The 22,181-nt window shown below is 43.4% G+C and overlaps 1 protein-coding gene across 3 annotated transcripts in view; it reads left to right on the forward strand.

Moving 5' to 3' along the window:
* The window catches only part of DNAH8 (dynein axonemal heavy chain 8), a 168,971-nt gene that overhangs the window by 125,658 nt on the left and 21,132 nt on the right, over positions 1-22,181 (forward strand). For all 3 annotated transcript variants that reach the window (XM_029047258.2, XM_029047260.2, XM_029047259.2), the window contains 6 exons: positions 136-257; positions 4,616-4,734; positions 6,533-6,735; positions 8,375-8,448; positions 13,872-14,024; positions 15,245-15,400. In XM_029047258.2, the coding sequence (XP_028903091.1) occupies positions 136-257; positions 4,616-4,734; positions 6,533-6,735; positions 8,375-8,448; positions 13,872-14,024; positions 15,245-15,400 (827 nt within the window). The remainder of the gene's footprint in view (positions 1-135; positions 258-4,615; positions 4,735-6,532; positions 6,736-8,374; positions 8,449-13,871; positions 14,025-15,244; positions 15,401-22,181) is intronic.

Genomic DNA, 22,181 nt, shown 5'->3' on the forward strand with positions numbered 1-22,181 from the left:
TTTCCCTCCTACTTAGACTGTGAGCCCCTTGAGGGATCTGATTATCTTGTATCCACCCCAGGGCATAGCACAGTGTTTGACACATGGTAACCACCTAACAGACACCACAGTTATTATTATTATTATTCTCTACAGGTGGAGCCGCGCTGGATCTGAAAGCCTGTCCTCCCAAACCATTTCGATGGATTCTTGACATGACTTGGCTGAACCTGGTGGAACTTAGCAAACTACCACAATTTGCTGAAATTATGAATCAGGTAAAGGACTGGTTAAAAAAAATCACGGGCTTGCAAACGGAAATGGAATTGATTGTTTGACTCTATCCTTCTTATGGCATTAGGTTTGAGGGCAGATTCTTTTATAAGGCATTAACTTTCCCACATTTTGGAAGGTATTAAGTTCAGCTACTTGGGATTGCATGGGGTAAAAATGATATAAAACACACGCCGATCGGCGAATGTCAGAAACGTTCTAGTTTCGATCGGTTGATCGGTGGTATTTATTGAGCGCTTTCTGTGTGCCGAACACTGTAGTGAGAGTTTAGGCTGGCTTGTTGTGCCGCCCTTCCTTACCCCACCCCTGCCCCTTCATCCCCCTCTCTTCCCTTGGTTTTTCCTTCTGTATGTTCTCCTCCTCCTTCTCTTTCTCCTTGTCCTTCTCATGCTCTTCCTCCTCCTCCTGTTCCTCCTCATTGTCCTCTTTCTCCTCGTCCTCCTTTTCCTCCTCATTCTTCTCCTCCTCCTGCTCTTCTTCCTTCTCCTCATGCCCTTCCTCCTGCTCATCCTCCTCCTCCTGCTCCTCCTCCTCATTCTCCTTCTCCTCCTCCTCGTTTTCCTCCCTTCCCCCACTCTCTCCTCCCCTCCCTTTTCTCTTCTTCCCTCACTGGGAGCAATAGCTGTGGCCCCGAAGCAGCCGTGCAGCGCAGTGGCATCATCACACTGGACTGTGTATTGGACTGATGCAGTGAAGCCACATTTCACTTGGAGGCCCCCTTAAAAAAGAGTAGCTCTGGGACCCCTTGGGGAGATATTCACCTGGCCCAGAAACCACAAAACAGGCAGAGCTCCCGGCGCAAGATATTTAAAACTGGGGCACGAAACATTTCTAACCATTTAGATTCACTAGGAAGCTACATTAATGTGTGTTGAAACCGTAAGATTTCAAGATCAGTGCTGTTTGCGCACCAACTGCTGAGAGGTTTTGTTTCGTTTGGTGGTCGACTCCTGATCTAATTAATCCATCTCCTTGCCTCCTCCTCTTCAGTGGAAGCTCCCCAAACCTTTCTTGGGTTCCTGACCCAGTGCCTACCTTCTTTATGCCTAACTTAAACCTCTTTCAGGAAGCTCTTTTCTTCTTTTTCGGATCCGAGTGGAAATGAAGAACAATTTGTTAGTTTTTTTTCTTTTTCTTTTTCTCATATCCTTTCAAAAATTTGATAATGAATTAGGTCTCCCTGCGTTTCCTTCTCCAGGCTAAATAATCCTAGCTCCTCATCCTATTTTCCAGCTCATTAGTCATTTTCTTGCTCAGAGTGAAGATGAGGAAAGATGAGGCACCTATAACACCTTTATTTATTTTCTTGCCAGAACATGCTCAACTGGTCATTGTGATTTAATAGTTGACTCAACCGTCGCTAGAAAATAATTACACATTCAAGAAACGGTTCTTTTGTAACTCCAATGTCTATTTTTGATGGACTGTGTGTAATTTCCCAGGTCTGATAATCCTCTCCTTCTCCTGCTGCTGGTTGTGACTAAAAAGCAGTGAAGTAGAATGAACGTTGGTACCATTCCTGCTATAAATTGCCTGCTGCACCTCCAGTAAGCTTGTGTTGCACCGATACATCAATCAGTGCTATTTATAGAATGCTTACCGTGTGCAAAGTATATACTAAGCGCTTGGGAGAGCACGATTACACTTTGTGCTTTTTAGATTTTCTCCTTGTATGTTAATTTATCAGTGCTATTAAATTGTATTCCTTTGAGGAAAGGGACACCAAGAAGAGTATTTCACGCACAATCGTTCCACCAGATTAGCATATTTTGGACACATCATCAGGAGGACTAATTCTCTGGAGAAGACACTAATGCTAGGAGAAGTCCAGGGAAAACATGAAAGAGGCAGACCAGCAGGTAGATGAACAGAGAACCTAATGAGAACAGAAGAACCGGTAGAAAGGATGTGTATTATGGCAGAGGACAGGACGTTCTGGAGAAGGTATATCCATGCGGTCGCGACGAATCAAAAGCGACTCGATGGCACTCAATAATACTAAACCCACCATTGATGATTTATTCATTCACTTTCCCAGATGCAGGGGACTTAGACTATAAGCTTGTTTTGGGCGCGGGACATGTCTACCATCTCTGTTATATTGTACTCTTGCAAGCCCTTAATACAGTGCTCTGTGTATAGTCAGTGCTCAATAAATACTATTGATTGATTGACCGACCAGAGGCCTCCATGTGCCGTCTGCCCTGGGTCTTTCCTTTCTAGATGACTTGCTGCCATGACTTTCCCTGCTGTTATCCCAGTTATCCCTTAGAGACCTATGTACATCAGGAAAGCCATAAAAATAGGACATCAGGCCAGATAAGAGGCAGGAGGCTAAGGTCATATGATCTCTTGAAGTACTTTCAAGCTCCATGTCTGTGATTCTTGCTCTCATTTCCAGTATTTCATTCGGCGAACTGTGTTCTCTTTTCATAATGGGAAAGGAGTCTTTCATTTTCATTTAATTGTGGGAACGGCCTTGGAAAAAGTCCACAACATCTACACCGAGAGGCATCAGCTGTTAGGTAGAATATTGGAAAGTGCATTTGAATGCTCCCCTATTGGTACTGTTTATCCAATGTGGTATTACAGCGTCTCTTGCTTTCAAGATCAACAGCATTACTATTTTTTTTTTTTACAATTTCCCGTCACCCCAAGAGGGGTGGGCAGACCCCCAAAAAGGAGCTGGGACCAGAAGGTGGGAGGGAGAAGGGAGAGGTTAGAGAGAGATGGGGAGGAATGAGAGCGGTGAGAGAGGGAGAGGAGAGGTGGAAAGTATGAATGGGGAAGGGAAAAAGAGGAGAGAGGAGGGTAGAGAAGACGGGATCAGGGAGGGAGAGATGGAGGAAAAGTGGAGGGGAGAAAGGTAAAGGAAAAGGGGAGGGGAGAGAAAGAGTAGTTCATTCATTCAGACGTGTTTACTGAGAGCTTACTGTGTGCAGAGCACTTGGGAGAGTACAGTACAACAATAAACAGACACATTCCCTGCTGGAAGAAAAGTTGCCATCACCCCTCACTATCACCCAATCCCACAAGGAATTCCTCCAGACCAGTGTTGGGAATTTTCCTCACATTTTCCTCAAGTCTCCATCGATGGAGGAAGGGTATTCGATATTCTCCCCACCCCAATATTTATTCCACTAGATTGTAAGCTTGTTGTGGGCAGGGAACATGACTACCAACTCTGTTATACTGTACTCTCCCAAGCACTTAGTACAGTGCTCTATACATAGTAAGCGCTCAATAAACATGATTGCTTGATCTTATCAATCAATGGTTGGTTACAGTCCCCGTTCCACGTGGGGCTCACAGTCTTAATCGCCATTTTACAGATGAGGGAACTGAGGCACAGAGAAGTCAAGTGACTTGCTCGAGGCGATAATAATAACGGTGGTATTTGTTAAGCACTTACTATGTGTAGAGCACTGTTCTAAGCGCTGGGGGAGATACAGGGTAATCAGGTTGTCCCACGTGAGGCTCACAGTTAATCCCCACTTTACAGCTGAGGTAACTGAGGCAGAGAGAAGTGAAGTGACTTGCCCACAGTCACCCAGCTGACAAGTGGCAGAGCTGGGATTCGAACCCATGACCTCTGACTCGCAAGCCCGGGCCCTTTCCACTGAGCCACACTGCTTCTCTGATGGAGCCGGGATTAGAACCCAGGTCTTCGGACTCCCGGGCCCATGCTTTTTCCAATAGGTTGTGCTGCTTCTTTAACCACCTTCCACCTTCAAAGATTGTGAGCCCCTCAGGGGACTGGGTCTTTGTCTAATTCCCACTTGTAAACTCTTTCCCAGCAGTTCTTACAGTGTTCTGTGCATGGTAAGCATGTAAGTAAGTAATGATTACTATTGCTATTACTATACATATATATATATATATAAAAATATGTAAACTTCTTTAATCTCTTAAAACTATTTGTCCTTGCAAATTGAAACATACAAATTTTCCAAACAATCACTGATTCTCTCTCTTCTAAGACAGATGCCAGCTAGGCTTTAATTGAATGGATTGGTTTAAATCGATTTATCTTTTATTCCAATAGAAACTAAAATCAATATAGCAACACGCCACGAAAGAAAGGCAAACAGACTTGAAAAATTAGATTCTGTCAAACATGAAATCTATAGAAAGTAGTTTGCATACATATTTATCCATGTTGGTGTGCTCACTTATTTGGACTTTTACCCAGAAGGATACAGCTCTGAATTTTTCTAAAGATGTCTTTAAACGTCGATACCTAACTCAGTGTATGCCTCCTCTTATCGTTACTGTATAAATGAAGGATATCATTTCCTTTATATCTCCGCGGGCATTTACTTATTTGATCTGCTTCTTTCAGATCGCTCGTAACGAGAAAGGGTGGAAAAGCTGGTTTGATAAAGATTCCCCCGAGGAGGAAGTCATCCCCGACGGCTACAATGACTCACTGGACACTTGCCGTAAACTCTTGCTTATTAGGTAAGACTCGCCGCAGATTTTGAAGCGTCATTCGCTCCTTCAGTAAATCATGCTACTCACTGCATTAGGTGGTGGCCTGATTCTCTTATGGTTATTATAGGCAACGGATGTGGAGGTGGAATGCAGTTATAGGTAGCAATTATTCAGTTCTTTTACAACCAATAAACATAAAGAGGAATATATTTTAACAATGGATCAGTAATAGAGCCCTTGGTGAGAATTTATGCTCTTTCGTCACTAATCCATTTCTTCTTATTTCTTTCCAAATATATGCCTGGCAGAATTGAAATCGGATTCGATTTTTGAAAGTGAAATGGAGCATTTGGAGATCGAGGAGGGGAGAATGTGCCAATAAAAATCCACTGGTCAAAAGTCTCCTTTCATGGTTATATTTAGGCCTGCTTCCCTTAAGCAAGGCGGAGAGAAACAACATGGCGTAATGGAAAGAGCATGGGCCCGGGAGTCAGAGAACCTGGGTTCTAATCCCGGCTCTGCGACTTGCCTGTTGGATGGCCTCCGGCAGGCCGCTTAACTGCTCTGTGCCTCAGTTACCTCATCTGTAAAATGAGGATTGAGACTGTGAGAGCCATGTGAGACGTGGGCTATGTCCAACCCGATTAGCTTGTATCTTCCCCAGTATATTGCCTTCTGGCACATAATAAGTGCCCAACAGATGCCATTAAAAAAAAAAGAGAGAGTGGCTGCAATTTTATTAAAAAAAAAAAAGGTAAAATGCATGGATTCCAGATTAGAGTTAAATTTAAAACCCAAGATTGTTTCCAAGTCCTTTATAACTTTTTTTTAAGTGGGCTATCAATACCCCCCTTCAGTGCCTAGAACAACAACGTCATCTAGTCAGTCAGTCAAATTTATTGAGCGCTTACTGTGTGCCGAGCACTGTACTAAGCGCTTGGGAGAGTACGATATAACAGATATACTCCCTGCCCACAACAAGCAGATGGAGTAACTGATCGACTATGGCCCTTCCTCAGCACTTGTTTGGTCACAGGCACTGTACTAAGGGCTGGAATAGATATGAATTGAACCATTCCGACATGGTTCCTGACCCACCAGGGGCTCTCAAACTAAGTGAGTGAGAACAGACCCAGCAAAAACTGGAGAGTTACGAACAATGGGAGCAATCAAAACAGTGTACCTTGTTCATTCATTCGATTGTATTAATTGAGCACTTAGTGCATGCAAAGCACTGTATCCATTCATTTCATTCCATCGTATTTATTGAGGCTGACTATGGGCAGAGCTGTGTCCTAAGTGCTTGGGAGAGAACAGTATAACAGTAAACAGATTCATTCCTGCCCACAAGGAACTAACAGTCTAGAGGGGGAGACAGACATTAATATTAATAAATAGATAAATAAGTCTATCAAAGCACTTAATACCACAGTTATTATTATTACCCACATAAAATCATTTTCCTGGGGTTCAATCGTATTTATTCAATCGTATTTAGGGAGAGCTTGCTGTGTGTTATATTGTACTTGGGAGAGGACAGTATAACAACAAACAGGCACATTCCCTGCCCACAGTGAGCTCACAGTCTAGAGGGGGAGACAGACATTAATATAAATAAATTACCAATATATGCAGATAGTATGCAGATAGTACAGAATACTGCACTAAGTGCTTGGGATAGGAGGGAAAATCATTTTTCCATCCCTTGCCCTGTCTGCACCCAGACCATTTTAACACTCAGAGTAAAATTATCCTGAAAGGGTTGAGAATTTAAAGGAAAAAAAAGGAGGGGGGGATTTAAATTTCCTTTCTGTTTTATTTCTAGATCTTGGTGTCCAGATCGTACTGTCTTCCAAGCAAGGAAATACATCGCTGATTCTCTGGAAGAGAGATATACAGAACCGGTTATCTTAAACTTAGAGAAAACGTGGGAAGAAAGTGAATCTCGAACCCCTCTCATATGCTTCCTATCTATGGGTTCTGACCCCACCATTCAGATCGATGCCCTGGCGAAAAAGCTTAAACTGGGTATGAGGTTGAATCCCTGTACCTTGGAACGTTTGACTCCCAAATCTGCTTGCCCCGTTGGCTAATTAATGCCTAAGAAATTCCTCGTATAGTCAGAGAAATCAATAATAAATGTAGGTCCCGATTCTCTTCCCATTTGGAAGAGGGGTAGTGCGTTGGTAGAGGCAGACGGTAAGGAAGAATATGGATGCATTTTTCCCCACGTGCCTTCGAAGGTGCCCGGAAGTTGCCCTCGCGCCATGGCTCGATGCAGAATTTTTAGCCAGTAGTGCGGGGCTTGGGTTTACTCTGTTCAACCGAGCCTGGAGAAAGAACTCCGACCCAAGTCCAGCTAGATTGGAACCGACAGCATAGTTGTCTTACCGGGCTCAGAGGGAACCGTTGACTAATCTGGAGAGGATTGATTTCCGAGCCCGGGAAAAGATTAGCGCTGTTGAGCCTCCACCTGCTGTCGTATTCAGTCCTAGGGACCGTTTGAACTGTACCATTAGGCGTGTGTTTGGAGATAATGAAGATGGTAACGGAGCTAGATTTGCACCTGTGATGCAGACTCCTCTTTCCCTCCCTCCTCCTGCTGGTTTTCCTGTAGTTGTTGCTCACCTGGGGGCCAGTGGAAGTGTTGAGGAGAAAGCCCAAGTCAATTGCCATTTTCGCCACCCCTCCAGCACAGCTTTGAGAACAAGAAAAGAACCTTTCCCTCAGCTGGCATCCAGTTGCCGGTCCCTGCCTGAAAATTAGATATCTTTGTGTGGATGCCGTCGCTTTGATTTTTCCTCGGCGGGGAGAGACACGTTCCCTCGGTGCCACAGTTCGGCAACCTAGGGAGATGGGTAGCTCGTTGTCGGGTGGAAATTTTAAATCTAAAAGTTCAATTGATTTTCCGTGAGAGCTCAAGTTTTGTCATTTATTTAAAATCTACTCCAGGGGAATAACGTGCTCTAGCGGGCGCAAGGTCTAACTTCCCGACTGGATTCTGGATCAGTTAAACAGATTGTTTCACGCCGCCTGCTCAGTACGTAGTGGCAGACTTGAAAAGTTTTATTTTTAGGCCCTATTTTCGATAAAGGGCTTGCCATCTCAACACTACCTTCTCAATGTTGGCCCTGCCAGTTTGGCTAGGGATTGACTGGCCCCAACAATAAACCACTCATCTGTGCCAACCAAGCCTGCGAGTAAGTTCTCTCCATCCTCCCCACTATCTAGGTCGCAATGGGTGCAAAACGAAAAGTGGGCAGCTACAGTCCTGCAATCCTCCCGGGGAAGGAAGATGATGATGATACTTGTGAATCGCTTTCCTAGGTGTCAAGCACCGTTCTAAGCCCTGGGGTAGATACAAGTTAATCAGGTTGAACACAGTTCCTGTCCCACGTGGGGCTCTCGCTCTTAATCCCCATTTTACAGTTGAGGCCCACAGAAGTGAAGTGAATTGCTCAAGGTCACACAGCAGACAAGTGGAGGAGCCAGGATTTGAACCCAGGTCCTTCTGACTCCCAGGCCCGTGCTCTATCCACTAGGCCACGCTGCTAAATTGAATGAGAAAGCATCAGGGAGTTGGATACATGGGGAACATCCTCCTGATAATGATTAATGGTCCACACGCCCGTATTATTTAATGACCAGCTTTTGTCTTGTGTTGCAGAATGCAGGACTATCTCAATGGGTCAGGGACAAGAAGTGCACGCCCGCAAGCTCATCCAGATGTCCATGCAGCAGGTATCGGCCGCGTCCTTCTCTCTCTCCGTCCCCTATTCTCCTCTCTCGGATTTTGCTGGAATCTATCTGTCGTACCCTCATTCTTGACTCTAACCGTGGAGGAAAAGAAAGGACCGGGGAGAATTGGAACTTGCTCACAACCCTGACCACCGCAGTGCTGAGATATGGGGTACTAAAGTTAGAGTTTTGCAGTACTATATCTAAACAGCTAGATCTGATCGGTATTTTTTTAATGGTATTTGTTAAGCACTTCCCTTGTACCTAGGCAGTGTACTATGCGCTTGTTAGATAGAAGTTAAGTAAGGTCGGATACAGTCCATGTCCCACTTGGAACTCACAGTCTTAGTCCCCATTTTACAGATGAAGAAACTGAGGCATAGAGAAGCAAAGTGACTTGAAGATCACAGAGCAGGCAAGTGGTGGAGCAGGATTGCCACCCTGGTCCTTCTGACTCTCAGGGCCTTGCTCGTTCCACTGGGCCATGCAGTTTCCCTATTTTTTGCTGATGTCTGTGGCTAGATCCACATTAACAAGGATGGATTGTAGAGCCGAGACCACCTCTTTTGCCTCAACGAGCTAGATATTTCAGGCACAAATAAGTTTGGGGTTTTTTTAGCTTGAATTGTGTAGATGATTAGTTTCCACTGCAACGGGCTAGTGTAGACCTAGTATAAATGACATTTGATCTGTGAAATCCTATGCATTAGAGGTTCTGAGAAACGCAGTTTGGGGATTTTTCTGATTTAGGGTGTGTCTGGTTAAGTGACCATTACTGTCACTTTTAGTGGTAATTTAGGGTCAGGTTTCCCACATGGTTCAATCATCTGACTCGATCAAATCAATCAAAGCAGTCAAAACTCTCTCGGTGTATACCGTAAATTCTGGTCTCAGGGCAGAGAATGGCTGGGTTTGCAGCTCTGCCTTCTGATTCCCAGAGTGGAGCACTGGGATTGAACGCTCCTGAGATTTCACTTTTCAGCCTGACCAGAGAGTAGTTAGAGAACGATGGATCAGAACTGTTAAACTTGGTTTTTTTTTTTTCCTTAACTGCAGGGTGGGGTTTTTTGCATTTAATGATGACTTCATTTCACTTAAACAAATTCTAGAAAGTTAACTTCCAAAATTGATATTGATTTTTTTTTATTTCCATGAGCTGAATGGAATGTCTTGAAAATGCATCGCACGGCACATAATAAATACACAGGGCATTAATTCTCTAGACAAGCTCCGTACATATCAATTGAAAATGCACCAAGAAATGGCACTCTTTACAAAAATAAAATAAACCTCGAGGTTTATGTGTTACATTTTCATCTGATAATAACAATTACAGCCCCAGTGCCACATAGTCCTTGGGAATGAATGACTAGTTGAGGTTAATGGGCTAAGGCTTTGTTTTGGACCATCAACTTCTCCCAGCTGGTCATTAATCCCCAGAAATGCCCAGAGCCTCAATCTTTATTGCTTAATTAACTTCAACAAATATCGCATATAAACTACCTCTGTATATGCAGTCTATTCCCGTGAATGAAAAGGTTCGCTGGATTGAGATGCTTGAACCTTAGTTCAATGACTCCCTCCAATTCCAGTGATAGTCCTTTTATATCAATTCTTTAAATACAGTTGCTTCTTCAACTTCTTATTTTTGTCAGTCAATCTGTATAAAGCACCTAAATGGAGGTCTCAGCGTTTTGTGCCTCACTTCAGTGCCAAAAAACCCACACCCTCCTCCAGAAGTCTTCCACAGTGGGATCCCAGCACTCCAGTTCTTACCACTTACCTATTTGTATTCATCCTCAGCACACGTTCATGTGTATTTCATGATTCATTTATTGAATCTGATGCTTCATCCATACATATTCACACTACAGCCCATCCATTGCATCTCCCCGATTTGTAAGCTTCTTGAGGGCCTGGTACTAATGTTTTGCTTCATCTGTGATAATAATGATGATGACTGTGTTATTTATTAAGCGCTTACTCTGTACCAGGCACTATGCTAAGCGCTGGGGTAGATACAAGCTAATTGGGTTGGACACAGTCCCTGTCCCACATACGGCTCGCTGTCTTCATCCCCATTTTACAGACTAGGCAGCTCAGTCAGGGAGATGTTAAGTGATTTGCCCACAACACACTCTTAATTGTGAGACAGGTCGCACAGCAAAGTCGCAGAGCTGGGATTAGAACCCAGGTCCTTTGACTCCCAGACCCGTGCTCTTTCCCCTAGGCCACTCTGTGCTAAGTCCAGTGATCTGCATGCAGCAGTCACTCAATAAATACCATTGATTGACAAAGCGAGCAATTGACACATTTCTCAACACAAGAGCCGTGAACATTATAGCTGTACTGAGTTCATGTCATAAAGGAAGCAAAGTACTTCTAAAGAGTACCCCATCATTTGGTCTGGAATATTTTCTCCCTTTATATGGTTTGCCTATTGTTGTGGTTCTCAAACTTTGACGTTTTTGCGACAAAATAAAGCCCCGTTCGATCTCGGTGCTATTAAGGAGAGGATCCGCAAAAATCTTGGCTTGATTTTGGGCCACCGGAGGAGGAGTTAGCAGGGGAGGATAGACCAAGGTGAAAATGATCCTAATGGAGAGTGTGGTAGTATTTATTGAGCTGCTGTTGTGGGCAGAGCACTGTAAAAAATAATGCTACTTGTTAAGCGCCTAGTATGTGTCAAGCACTGTTCTGAACACTGGGGTAGATACAAGCTAATCAGGTTGGACACCATTCGTACCCCACATGGGGCACACAGTCTTAATCCCCATTTTACACATGAGGGAACTGAGACCCAGAGAAGTGAAGTGACTTGGCCAAGGTCACACAACAGACAAGTGGCAGAGCCGGGATTAGAACCCAGGTCCTTCTGACTCCTGGGCCATGCTCTAGCCACTAGATCAAGCTGTTCCATTGCACCAACCACTTGAAAGAGTATACCAGTAACAAAAGTAAACATCCGCCCTCAGGAGATTTATTATCTATTGGGAGAGGCAGTAGGCATAAATTACTTACAAATAGAAGGAACAGGATGGGAAAAAAAAAAAGAACGCCATGGGGAGCAGTTTGAGTATGTCAGGATGAAATAACTGAAATAACCAGGTTAGGAGGACATAAGTGCTGAGGTTCGATGTTATATGCTATGGGTCAAGCTGATACAGTGTGAGTTGTTGGAAATTGACTTCTTGGTGGAGATAGGAGTATAGGAGGGCTCCAGAACTGGGAAAACTATTGTCCGGCCAATTTATTGTCCTCTCCCAAGTGCTTTGTACAGTGTTCTGCACAGAGTGGGCGCCCGATATATATGATTGAAAGGAGAGGGAGTTCCAGGCAAAGGGAACAGGTTGGAGGCGAGAGAGTTGAGGGAGAGGTGTAGTTATAATAATAATAAAAATGTTGATATTTGTTAAGTGCTTACTATGTGCCGAGCACTGTTCTAAGCACTGGGGTAGACACAGGGGAATCAGGTTGTCCCACGTGGGGCTCACAGTCTTCATCCCCATTTTACAGACGAGGGAACTGAGGCCCAGAGAAGTTAAGTGTCTTGCCCACAGTCACACAGCTGGCAAGTGGCAGAACTGGGATTCGAACTCATGAGCCCTGACTCCAAAGCCCGTGCTCTTTCCACTGAGCCACGCTAGTTAGATGCCGAAATGTACGGCTCGGAAAAGAGGAGAGAAGTGAAGATACTAATGTTGGCCAGAGCCTCTCCCGAGTGATTGCTTGGTGCTCTCTTGTGGTTTCGGGACAGTTTACTGGCCTTGGTTCTTGTCCCCATGTCAAGAGTGGGCCCAACTCGAGCCGGACCTGGCCCTGGGAAAGGAGAGTGGGAGAGAGGGGAACTGGAATCCCGTTTCTCTGGCATTTCCTGCTCTGCAGTCATTGCCTAGTATTTGCCTAGTAAATATGAACCCCGTGTATTTGCAGTAAATTGCCAGGTGTGCGTGGAAGGGATTGTCCTGTGCACATCAGAGGAACAGTTATTTATGTAACAAATTGCAGAAAGTATTAATGGAGGTCAGCATCATCATTATCAACCTCAGCAGTACCCAGCGCTTAGAACAGTGCCTGGCTCGGAGCAAGCGCTGAACAAATACCATCATTATGTGAACGGTATCAGAATCAATGATTGACTATCGAAGGCAACATTTTTCTCTAGAAACGCAATCCGTCCATCAGTGGCATTTATTGAGTGTTTACTATGTGTAGAACGCAGCACTAAGCACTTGGGAGAGTACAATACAACAGAGTTTTTTGTTTGCTTTTATGGTATTGCTTAAGTGCTTACTATGTGCCGGGGACCGTTCAAAGAGCCGCGGTAGATAAAAGCTAATCCGGTTGGACACAGCCCCTGTCCCACTTGGGGCTCACGGTCTTAATCCCCATTTTACAGATGAGGTCACTGAGGCACAGAGGAGTGAAGCGACTAGCCCAAGGTCCCACGGCAGACAGGTGGCAGAGCTGGGATTAGAACCCAGGGCCTTTTGACTTCCAGGCTTGCACCCCACCCACAACGAGCCTACAGTCTAGGGCAAGACAGCCAAAGTGGGATGTGGGCCATTTTATCCAGATCGAAGTCTGGCCCAAAGCAGCATCGATTTTCCTCTGCTTGGCCTGAGCCAGGACTCAGGGTCAAACGGATAATAATAATAATAATATTGGTATTTGTTAAGCGCTTACTATGTGCAGAGCACTGTTCTAAGCATTGGGGTAGATACAGGGTAATCAGGTTGTCCCACGTGAGGCTCACAGTCTTAATCCCCATTTTCCAGATGAGGTCACTGAAGCACAGAGAAGTTAAGTGACTTGCCCACAGTCACACAGCTGGCAAGTGGCAGAGCGGGGATTCGAACCCATGACCTCTGCCAAGCCCGGGCTCTTTCCACTGAGCCACGCTGCTTCTCTAAAAGTTCAAGAGTCAGACGGCGCCTAACGATCAAAGTTCCTGAGTTTAGGCTGCATCTGGTCCATGGTCATTAACACCTGCCTTCCTCTCCCCGTGGGTTTTACTCTTTCCTGGGTTTTTTGGGGGTTTTTTGCTATGACAGAGTCATCTGATTTTAAGTTTCTGTGTCTGGCTAGATTATTTTAACAGTAAAACCCCTGGAACTAAGAAGTACTTATTCATACCATTAGATGGCACTCATATTATCTTTATCGCTCTTGCGTTTTAATGTTAGTTCATCTTTCTGAAAAACATTTCACACCTATTTTCCCTCAGTTTCAAATTTTCAATAGCTAAGGACAGTATTTTATAAAATCATAAAATCCTTAAATTTTAAAATCTCTGCTTATCCAGACTGACTACTACGACCGGGCAACGAAAGGCATACTTGGGTGTTCGTGAGGGTGCATCCTGTGATTAGAAAAAATAGCTTGTAGCCTGTCAGAACTGAGTAATAAATAATTTTCGGATACAGGGTGGCTGGGTGTTGCTTCAAAATTGTCATCTTGGTCTGGATTTCATGGATGAATTGCTGGAGACGATTCTTGCCACCGAAGTTTGTGATGAATCTTTCCGAGTCTGGATAACAACTGAGGCGCATGAAAAATTTCCAATCACACTGTTACAGGTTAGTCACAGTTTGTCAGATGTCTTCTCAGTGGCATAACTGCAAGTGAAAATAAAATAATCCAGGATATTGAAAATTTGAAAGTCAATATTGCCCTTCCTTGTGTTCTGCACACAGAAAATGCTCAGTAAATAGCATTAATCCGAAAGCCCGTATCGCCTGTCACCGTGCTCTGCGCACAATAAACGCTCAATAAATAGCATTAATCTGAAAGTCCACGTTGCCTTTCACTGTCCTCCGCACACAGTAAATCCTCAATAAATTGCATGATTCGAATGATTGATTTTAATGAAATCTGCCCGGCCAAACTTTATGCAATCTTCAAGTAATCATTCAATCCATCAATCGGTGTGGTACTTATCGAGTACTTATTATGTACAGAGCACTGTACTAAGTGCTTGGGAGAGTACAATACAACAGAATTAATGGACTTCATACCCTGCCCATAAGAAGCTTAGAGTCTACAGAAATAAAAAAAAATATGAATTATCTGCAGACCTAGAGGTCTGAGGGAAGAAGTCTTTCCATTCTGAGAAGCAGCATGGTGTAGTGGATCGAGCACGAGCCTGAGAATCAGAAGGTCATGGGTTCTATTGCCGACTCCACCCTTTGCTATGTGACCTTGGACAAGTCACTTCACTTCTCTCTGCCTGTGACCTCATCTGTAAAACGGGGATTGAGACTGTGAGCTCCATGTGGGACAGAGACTGGGTCCAACCTGATAACGCTCAGTACAATGCTTTGCACACGGTAAGCATTGGATAAATAATAATGTTGGTATTTGTTAAGCGCTTACTATGTGCAGAGCACTGTTCTAAGCGCTGGGGTAGATACAGGGTACTCAGGTTGTCCCACGTGAGGCTCACAGTTAATCCTCATTTTATTCATTCATTCATTCATTCAATAGTATTTATTGAGTGCTTTATGGGCAGGGTATGAAGTCCATTAATTCTGTTGTATTGTACTCTCCCAAGCACTTAGTACAGTGCTCTGTACATAATAAGTACTCGATAAGTACCACACCGATTGATGGATTGAATGATTACTTGAAGATTGCATAAAGTTTGGCCGGGCAGATTTCATTAAAATCAATCATTCGAATCATGCAATTTATTGAGGATTTACTGTGTGCGGAGCCCAAGGTCACACAGCAGACAAGTGGCAGAGTTAAATATTGGTTAAAAAATAGTACTAATACCTTGGTTTTATTTCTACGACAGACTTCGATCAAGTTCACAAATGAGCCACCCCAAGGTGTTCGGGCAGGGCTGAAAAGAACATTTGCCGGAATTAATCAAGACCTCCTGGATATAAGCAATTTGCCCATGTGGAAGCCTATGCTTTATACGGTAGCTTTCTTACACTCCACCGTACAGGTACGTTGAGTAGTTTTGCATTTTGGGTAAAACATATTACTGGTTCCAAAATGGTTTCAAAATAGATATGATCTTTCTTGTTACATGAACTTTATGTCAGTGTTTAGCTGCAGTTTTAGGCTGTAGGTTGGGCTTATTTGCTTAATCTTGGTACTTTTTAGTTAATCATATCTATTAAGGGCTTACTGTGTGCAGAGCACTGTACTAAGTGCTTGGGGAGAGTATCACGCAACAGTAAACAAGACACATTCCCTGCCCACAATGAGCTTACAGTCTAAAGGATGTTCAGTCTATAGGCTGGTCATTCATTTAATGACTAAATGATGTAGCAGTTATCAAATAACTAGCCCACAGTGCTAGTTTGAATTTTATCTCAAATGCAAGAATGCACTATGAATTGATCTGAAGTGTTTCTCTAACTCACATAACACAGAGCCAACTTTGATAAAAACAGGCAAGGGGCAGGGAACGAGCCTCCCGACTCTGTTGTATCGTACTCTCCCAAGCGCTTAGTACAGTGCTCTGCCCACAGTAAGCTCTCCGTAAATACGACTGATAGATGGATTGAAGGGAATCTTACCTGTGTTTACTTGGCAAAGAAGAATGTCTCTCTCACTTTCTCTGGAGGACAGATCTCTCCATACTCTTCCAAGCGCTTAGTAGATGCTCTGTCCATAATAAGCTCTCGATGAATATGACTGACTGATAGATGGATTGAAGGGAATCTTGCCTGTATTTACTCTGGGAAGAAGAATGTCTCTCTCACTTTCTCTGGAGGACAGACCTCTCCAGCAACCACCATCTGCCACAGAGTTAAATTTTCACAAGTCGGGCACCAGGCATTTCTAATGATTCTGTAGGCGCTAAGAGACAACTGCAGGGTTTCATTAGGGTGGCTGCTCAGGTAGATCTTTGAGATCCAGAGAGAAACGATGGCCGGTGTTAGGGGAAAATTTAGGAGATTGGGAGATAGACTTTTAGCCAGACCATCCCAGTCCTTGAGCCCCATGGGGTCTGATTATTCATTCAATCGTATTTGTTGAGCACATACTGTGTACAGCACTGTACCAAGCACTTGGGAGAGTCCAAGATGACAGTAAACAGACACATTTTCTGCTCACAACGAGCTTACATTTTAGTGGATCCTGTGGAATCGGGCCAGGCTGACCCGGAGCCACCCGTACTTTGGCAAGTTCTGTCTTCCAGCTGCCTAAGTCCCATTCATTCATTCAAGCATATTTATTGAGTGCTTACTATATGCAGAGCAGTGTACTAAGCGCTTGGAGTATACAGTTCGGCAACAGATAGAGACAATCTCTGCCCAATAACGGGTTCGCAGCCTAAACAGGGGGTCCCAGAATGCCTACCAAAGAGGAGTCCTAAAATAGCCACCCTAAGCAGAACTCGACAGGGAGGGCTTTGTCCATGTGGGGTTCCAGAGGGAGTAATTGTGACCTGCCTAAAACCAGTAGGAAAAAAGTCTCCGGAAAAAAATATCTTGCCTCTGATTGTTTTCCTCCTCAAGTTCCCCAATCCCCCATTATGCCTAGGGGATTTATTATTGGATTGGTTGCAATCAAATTTATCGCTCCATCTTAATTTACAAACAGTATATTTCAGCACTATCGATGAATCACCGATTTTTCTTGTACTTATTGGGATATATATCTTTAATGAATGAACAGGGCAACACCTAGGCTCTAAAGCGTACAGTAAGTGTTGTGGGGGAAAAGCCTCATCAGTAGCTATTAAACCCTGTGTCTACGCAGGCCAAGAGAATTAGAAAATTGATGATTATTTTGTGAATTAAATCAACGACGGCAGTTCATCTAGGTAATTCAGGCTAATGATTCTTCAATGGCAAGTTGTTTTGCCGGGATCATCGATCATTCGTTCATATTTATGGAACGTCAGCTGTGTGCAGAGCACAGTGCTGTGTACGTGGCAGAGTACAGTAGGGATGGGGAGACATGAGTCTTGCCCTCAAGGAGTTTACTGTCTGGCAAGGGAGACTGTTTTCCCAATCATTTGCTTGCATGGATGCATCTGAAGAAAAACACTTAATGTTAGGCCGAAAATGATATTAGTGAATTAACAGTATTTCTTCCTCCGAGTCAGTATGGAACAATGTGAGTCATACCTTGAATCTTATTTCTCTGAAAAATGATAGAGTTACAGTCCTAAATTCTGATAATGAACATAATTTTGGGATATTTCTCATTTGCTTTTAGCAAGTTGTCCTGAAGTTCTAGCCAACTTACAGCATGGAAATTATTTTTATTTGCTTAAAATTTTCCTGCATTTTCTCCTAATGATTTTATTATTTATTTCCTCTGATTAATTGCTATGTAGAGTGATCCAATTAGTAACTTTTTGGAGTGAGTATGGAAGACCTCCTGTAGGGGCAAGTGAGGAAATTATTCCATTTGTATAACTGGTATCTTGGATTCCAACTTTTCATTTTGAATGTGGGGGCTTTCAAAGGCAGGATTTCCCAAGTCAGAGTATACATATATAAATATATATATATATTATGTATATGTGTGTGTGTATGTGAGAGAGAGAGAGAGTTAGTTTAGAGAGATGGGATGATAATGCAAGTGTAACTGGGCCAAGGACTCCACTGGGGAGCCAAACCCAGAATAAGTCCTACTGAGGTGACTTGGTAGCTGCTTGAGGGTAAGGGAAAATGTCTACCCATGTCTATCAGTCAGTTGATTATATTTATTGAGTGCTTACTGTGCGCAGAGCACTCTACCAAGCGCTTGGAAAAGTACAATATAACAGATACATTCTATGCTCACAACGAGTTTACAGTGTAGAGTGGGAGACAGATGTTACTATGAGTAAATAAATGACCGACATGGACATAAATGCTGTGGGGCTGGAAGGAGGGGATGAATAAAAGGAGCAAGTCAGGCTGACGCAGAAGGGGGTGGAAGAAAAGGAAAAGAGAGCTTAGTCAGGGAAGGCTTCTTGGAGGAGATGTGCCTTCAATCAAGTTGGACACACTCCACATGGGGTTCATAATCTTAATCCCCATTTTATAGCTGAGGTAACCAAGGTCCAGAGAAGTGAAGTGGCTTGCCTGAGGTCACAGAGCAGACAAGTGGTGAAGGCAGGATTAGAACCCAGGTCCTTCTGACTTCCAGACCTGTGCTCTATCCATTAGGCCGTGCTGCTTCTCTTGATTGATTTTCTGATTGATTATCCATCAGCCCGGTGAAAATCACCTGGAAGAGAAATTCACTAGGTGGAAGCCCCAGTAAGCTGCTGGTAGCTGAGGTGACCTGAGCCGTCTCCTTGAACTAGCAATCTCAGAGGCCCTCTTGTCACCCTTTTGAGAAGGGGAAAAAAAATCGTCCAACACTGAGTAGTAGAGTAGCAGTAACTTACCTGAATTGTGACAAGGCAAAACCTACTACTTTCCCTCAGGGTTCAGAGGTGTGTCTCTGGAGTGAAAATAATCGCCTTGTTACATCACCATCACCCCGTTGGGATTGGGTTGAGGAATGTTTTTGAGGGACGATGTATATAAAGATCTATGCACCACTGGTATTATTGTAGTGTATATTTTGGTGTATTATTAATGAAAAATACCAAAAATATCAAGCAAACTTTCAGGGACCTACCAAGGTGGTTTCAAGACTATCCATAGTTCAGAAACGGCTTTGCCTTATTTTTTTTTCTGAAAAACATCAGAGTTGCGCCACAGTCGGAGAGATGTTTTTCATTCCAACAAATCAAATTGGAGGTAAGAGTCCATTATTCAGATAATTCATCTCAAAAGCCCTACCACTGAAGAAAAAGTGGGCGTTTATCATCTGAATTATTTGTCTATGTCGATTGAATTCAGCCCAACAATTACTCATACCTGTAGATTCTTAAAAACAAAAATGAGAAATGCATTTTTCAGAAACCGAAAATAAGCAATTAACCTAGAAGTATAATTTTGGAAAAGAAAACCCAACAAAGTTGCCAGTCTTTGTTTCTAGATGAATACAATTGATTTAAAAAGTGAAAACTTTCAGTGAAGACTGGTAAGGAATGTAATTGTGAAACAAATACTGACCCTTGGGGATGATTTTCAAAGATCCCACTTAAGGATGATCTGAATTTAACTGCACAGTACCCTAACAATGAAAATGTTTTCAAAGGATCAATTTAGGCAACCATTATATTTGGAAAGAAGGGATTTGGTCCTTATTCATCCATCTACTTGAATATTCAGCTTTAAAACAGGGTCAACTGATGCAAGAAAAGCCACTATCAGATTTTCCTTAAAAACAAAAAACAAAACAAAGCCTTTCATTTCTATCTCTGAGCGTTCGGCACCCCTTTTCATCCCGTCAGTCATGTAATCAAATTCAAGAAGATGAAAAGGCAGGTGGAATGGTTATTAACTCCTCCCCAACTGCAGATTGTCAGCTTAGTTTGAGGTAAGCTCTAGTAGCTCTCTCCTAGCCTGAAAACTGTTTTATTATTTTTTTGTTTTAATGGTATTTGTTAAGTGCTTACTCTGTGCCAGACACTCTGCTAAGCAGTGAGGTAGATACAAGCCAGTCAGATTGGACACAGTCCACCTCCCACATGGGGTTTACCATCTTAATCCCCATTTTACAGTGAGGTAGCTGAGGCCCAGAGAAGCAAAGTGACTTCCTCCAGGTCATGCAACAGAGAAGTGGGGGAGCGGGGATTAGAACCCAAGTCCTTCTTCCTCCCAGGCCCATGCTCTATCCACTAGGCCCCACTGCTTCTAATAATGCTCCTGTTAGCTTGTGAACAGCAATGTGGGAATTTGGGCGAGGTATGTCTCCATTACTGCAGAGAAACACCAGGAGAAGTTGTTCACCTTCCAAAATATTCCACAGTTGGGTTTAACTTGGTGGGCTCATTCCAGATTGGATTGAATTCTTTTTCTTTTTTTCCTCTGGGCTTGCTTATTTTAGTATAATTTAACAGTTTCCCATTGCCTCATCCATCACTAACGTCAGAGCCGTCAAAAGCATAATTTTACTGAAACTGAAATAGTGATGGCTTTAGATGGAAATATATATTCGCTCCAAAACATAAATATTTTATTCAGAGAAATTGTAAACTCAAGGGCAGGAGTCATTTCTTTGTTCTTCCTCTGTAATCCTGCTCACCGCCTAGTACAGTGCTCAACACAAGCTAACAATAATTATAGTATTTGTTAGTGCTTATTATGTGCCAAGCACTGTACTAACCGCTGGGGAAGATACAAGATAATCAGGTTCCACATGGGTCTTACAGTCCAAGTAGGAGGGAGAACTGGTGTTGAATCCCCAATTTGCAGGTGAGGTAACTGAGGCACAGAAAAGTTAAGTGACTTGTCCGAAGTACCTGGATTAGAACCCAGGTCCTCTGACTCTCAGGCCCGTGCTATTTCCGCTAGGTTGTGCTGCTTCTAAAGTAGACCTTCAAAAACAATGCTGATGGAGGGGTGGTGATGAGTGTGTGTGAGCGTGTATATGTGTATTTAACTTGAAGGTTACTGGGGTAGCTAGAATGCCTAGAGATTAGCCTCCTAACTGTAATCACCCCCCCAAATTATTCCAGAAACCCTCTGCATTGATGTTATTTTCAGTACTTACTGTGCGTAGTGTTCTGTCATTAAGGGGAGGTCTTGTGTCTCTGAACTTTATCTTGTGAAACATATTTTGAATAGCAAGAATAATGACAGTATTTGTTAAGTGCTTACTACGTGCCAGGCCCTGTACTAAGCGCTAGGGTGGATACAAGCAAATCGGATTGGACAAAGTCCCTGTCCCACGAGGGGCTCACAGTCTCGATGTTTAATCATGCTTATATGTGTGTGGCCTTTCTTCATCCATTAGATTATGAATTTTTCAAGAGGAAGGATTGGTTCTTGTGTTTTTTCTGAATTCTCTAAAGCAGCCTCTGCATAATCAGCAAGTACTGTTAGCCGTTGAATGGACTAAACTTCCCTTGATGTGCATTGGACATTTGTATTTTAAAAGAATATTCCTGGAAGGTTGATTTTTTTTTTCTTAAAACATTAATTCCTTGGCCTCTGTGTCTTACTTACAATAGGAAAAGTGGTTCCAATGGTAATTCTATTAAAAGAGGCAATTATATCGAATGAGCCAATGCTTTACTAAAAGAGAGAAGCAACCGGTTCTGCTCTTCGGGTTTAAAAGGAAAATACATAACAACCAGAGGGAAATGGACAGAGACAGAAGCAGAGTGGTAGAGTGGGGGAAGAAAAGAATTAGAGGGGAGAGAACAAGAAGAGGCTAAAGACAGGGAGTCAGGAGGTAGAGCGACCATCAAACGTGTGCAAACAAAGCCAGTAAGCGCTTAATAAATAGGTTTGAATGAATGAATGAAAGCCACCCACACCCAGACCCACCAATATCACAAGCGCATTCACCCAGCAGCTGATCTTGTCACCACGATGACACCAGCGGCTGTGATCCCGGTCAGCCCTATCGGCCGTGGCTGAATCCTGAAATTTCCGACCCCAAAGCACCCAGGCCAGATGTCTCCCACACGCTTTCTACTCTCCCAAGCGTGTAGGTCAGTGCTTTGCACACGGTAAGCGTTCAATAAGTACAGTTGAATCGAACGTAGGAACGAACATCTAGGAATTTGTGATCGATTGTTTTTCCTCTCTGTGTCGGCCCGTGGCCATCCCCCTCTATCTCTCTCCTCTTCACGGTCCGCCTCAGTCTCTTCCTCGATCACTCAGTATTATATGCGGAGCAGAGCACACTGTTAGATACTCGGCAGGGTACAA

This window comes from Ornithorhynchus anatinus, chromosome 19, assembly GCF_004115215.2.
Source record: "Ornithorhynchus anatinus isolate Pmale09 chromosome 19, mOrnAna1.pri.v4, whole genome shotgun sequence".
NCBI classification, from domain to species: domain Eukaryota; kingdom Metazoa; phylum Chordata; class Mammalia; order Monotremata; family Ornithorhynchidae; genus Ornithorhynchus; species Ornithorhynchus anatinus.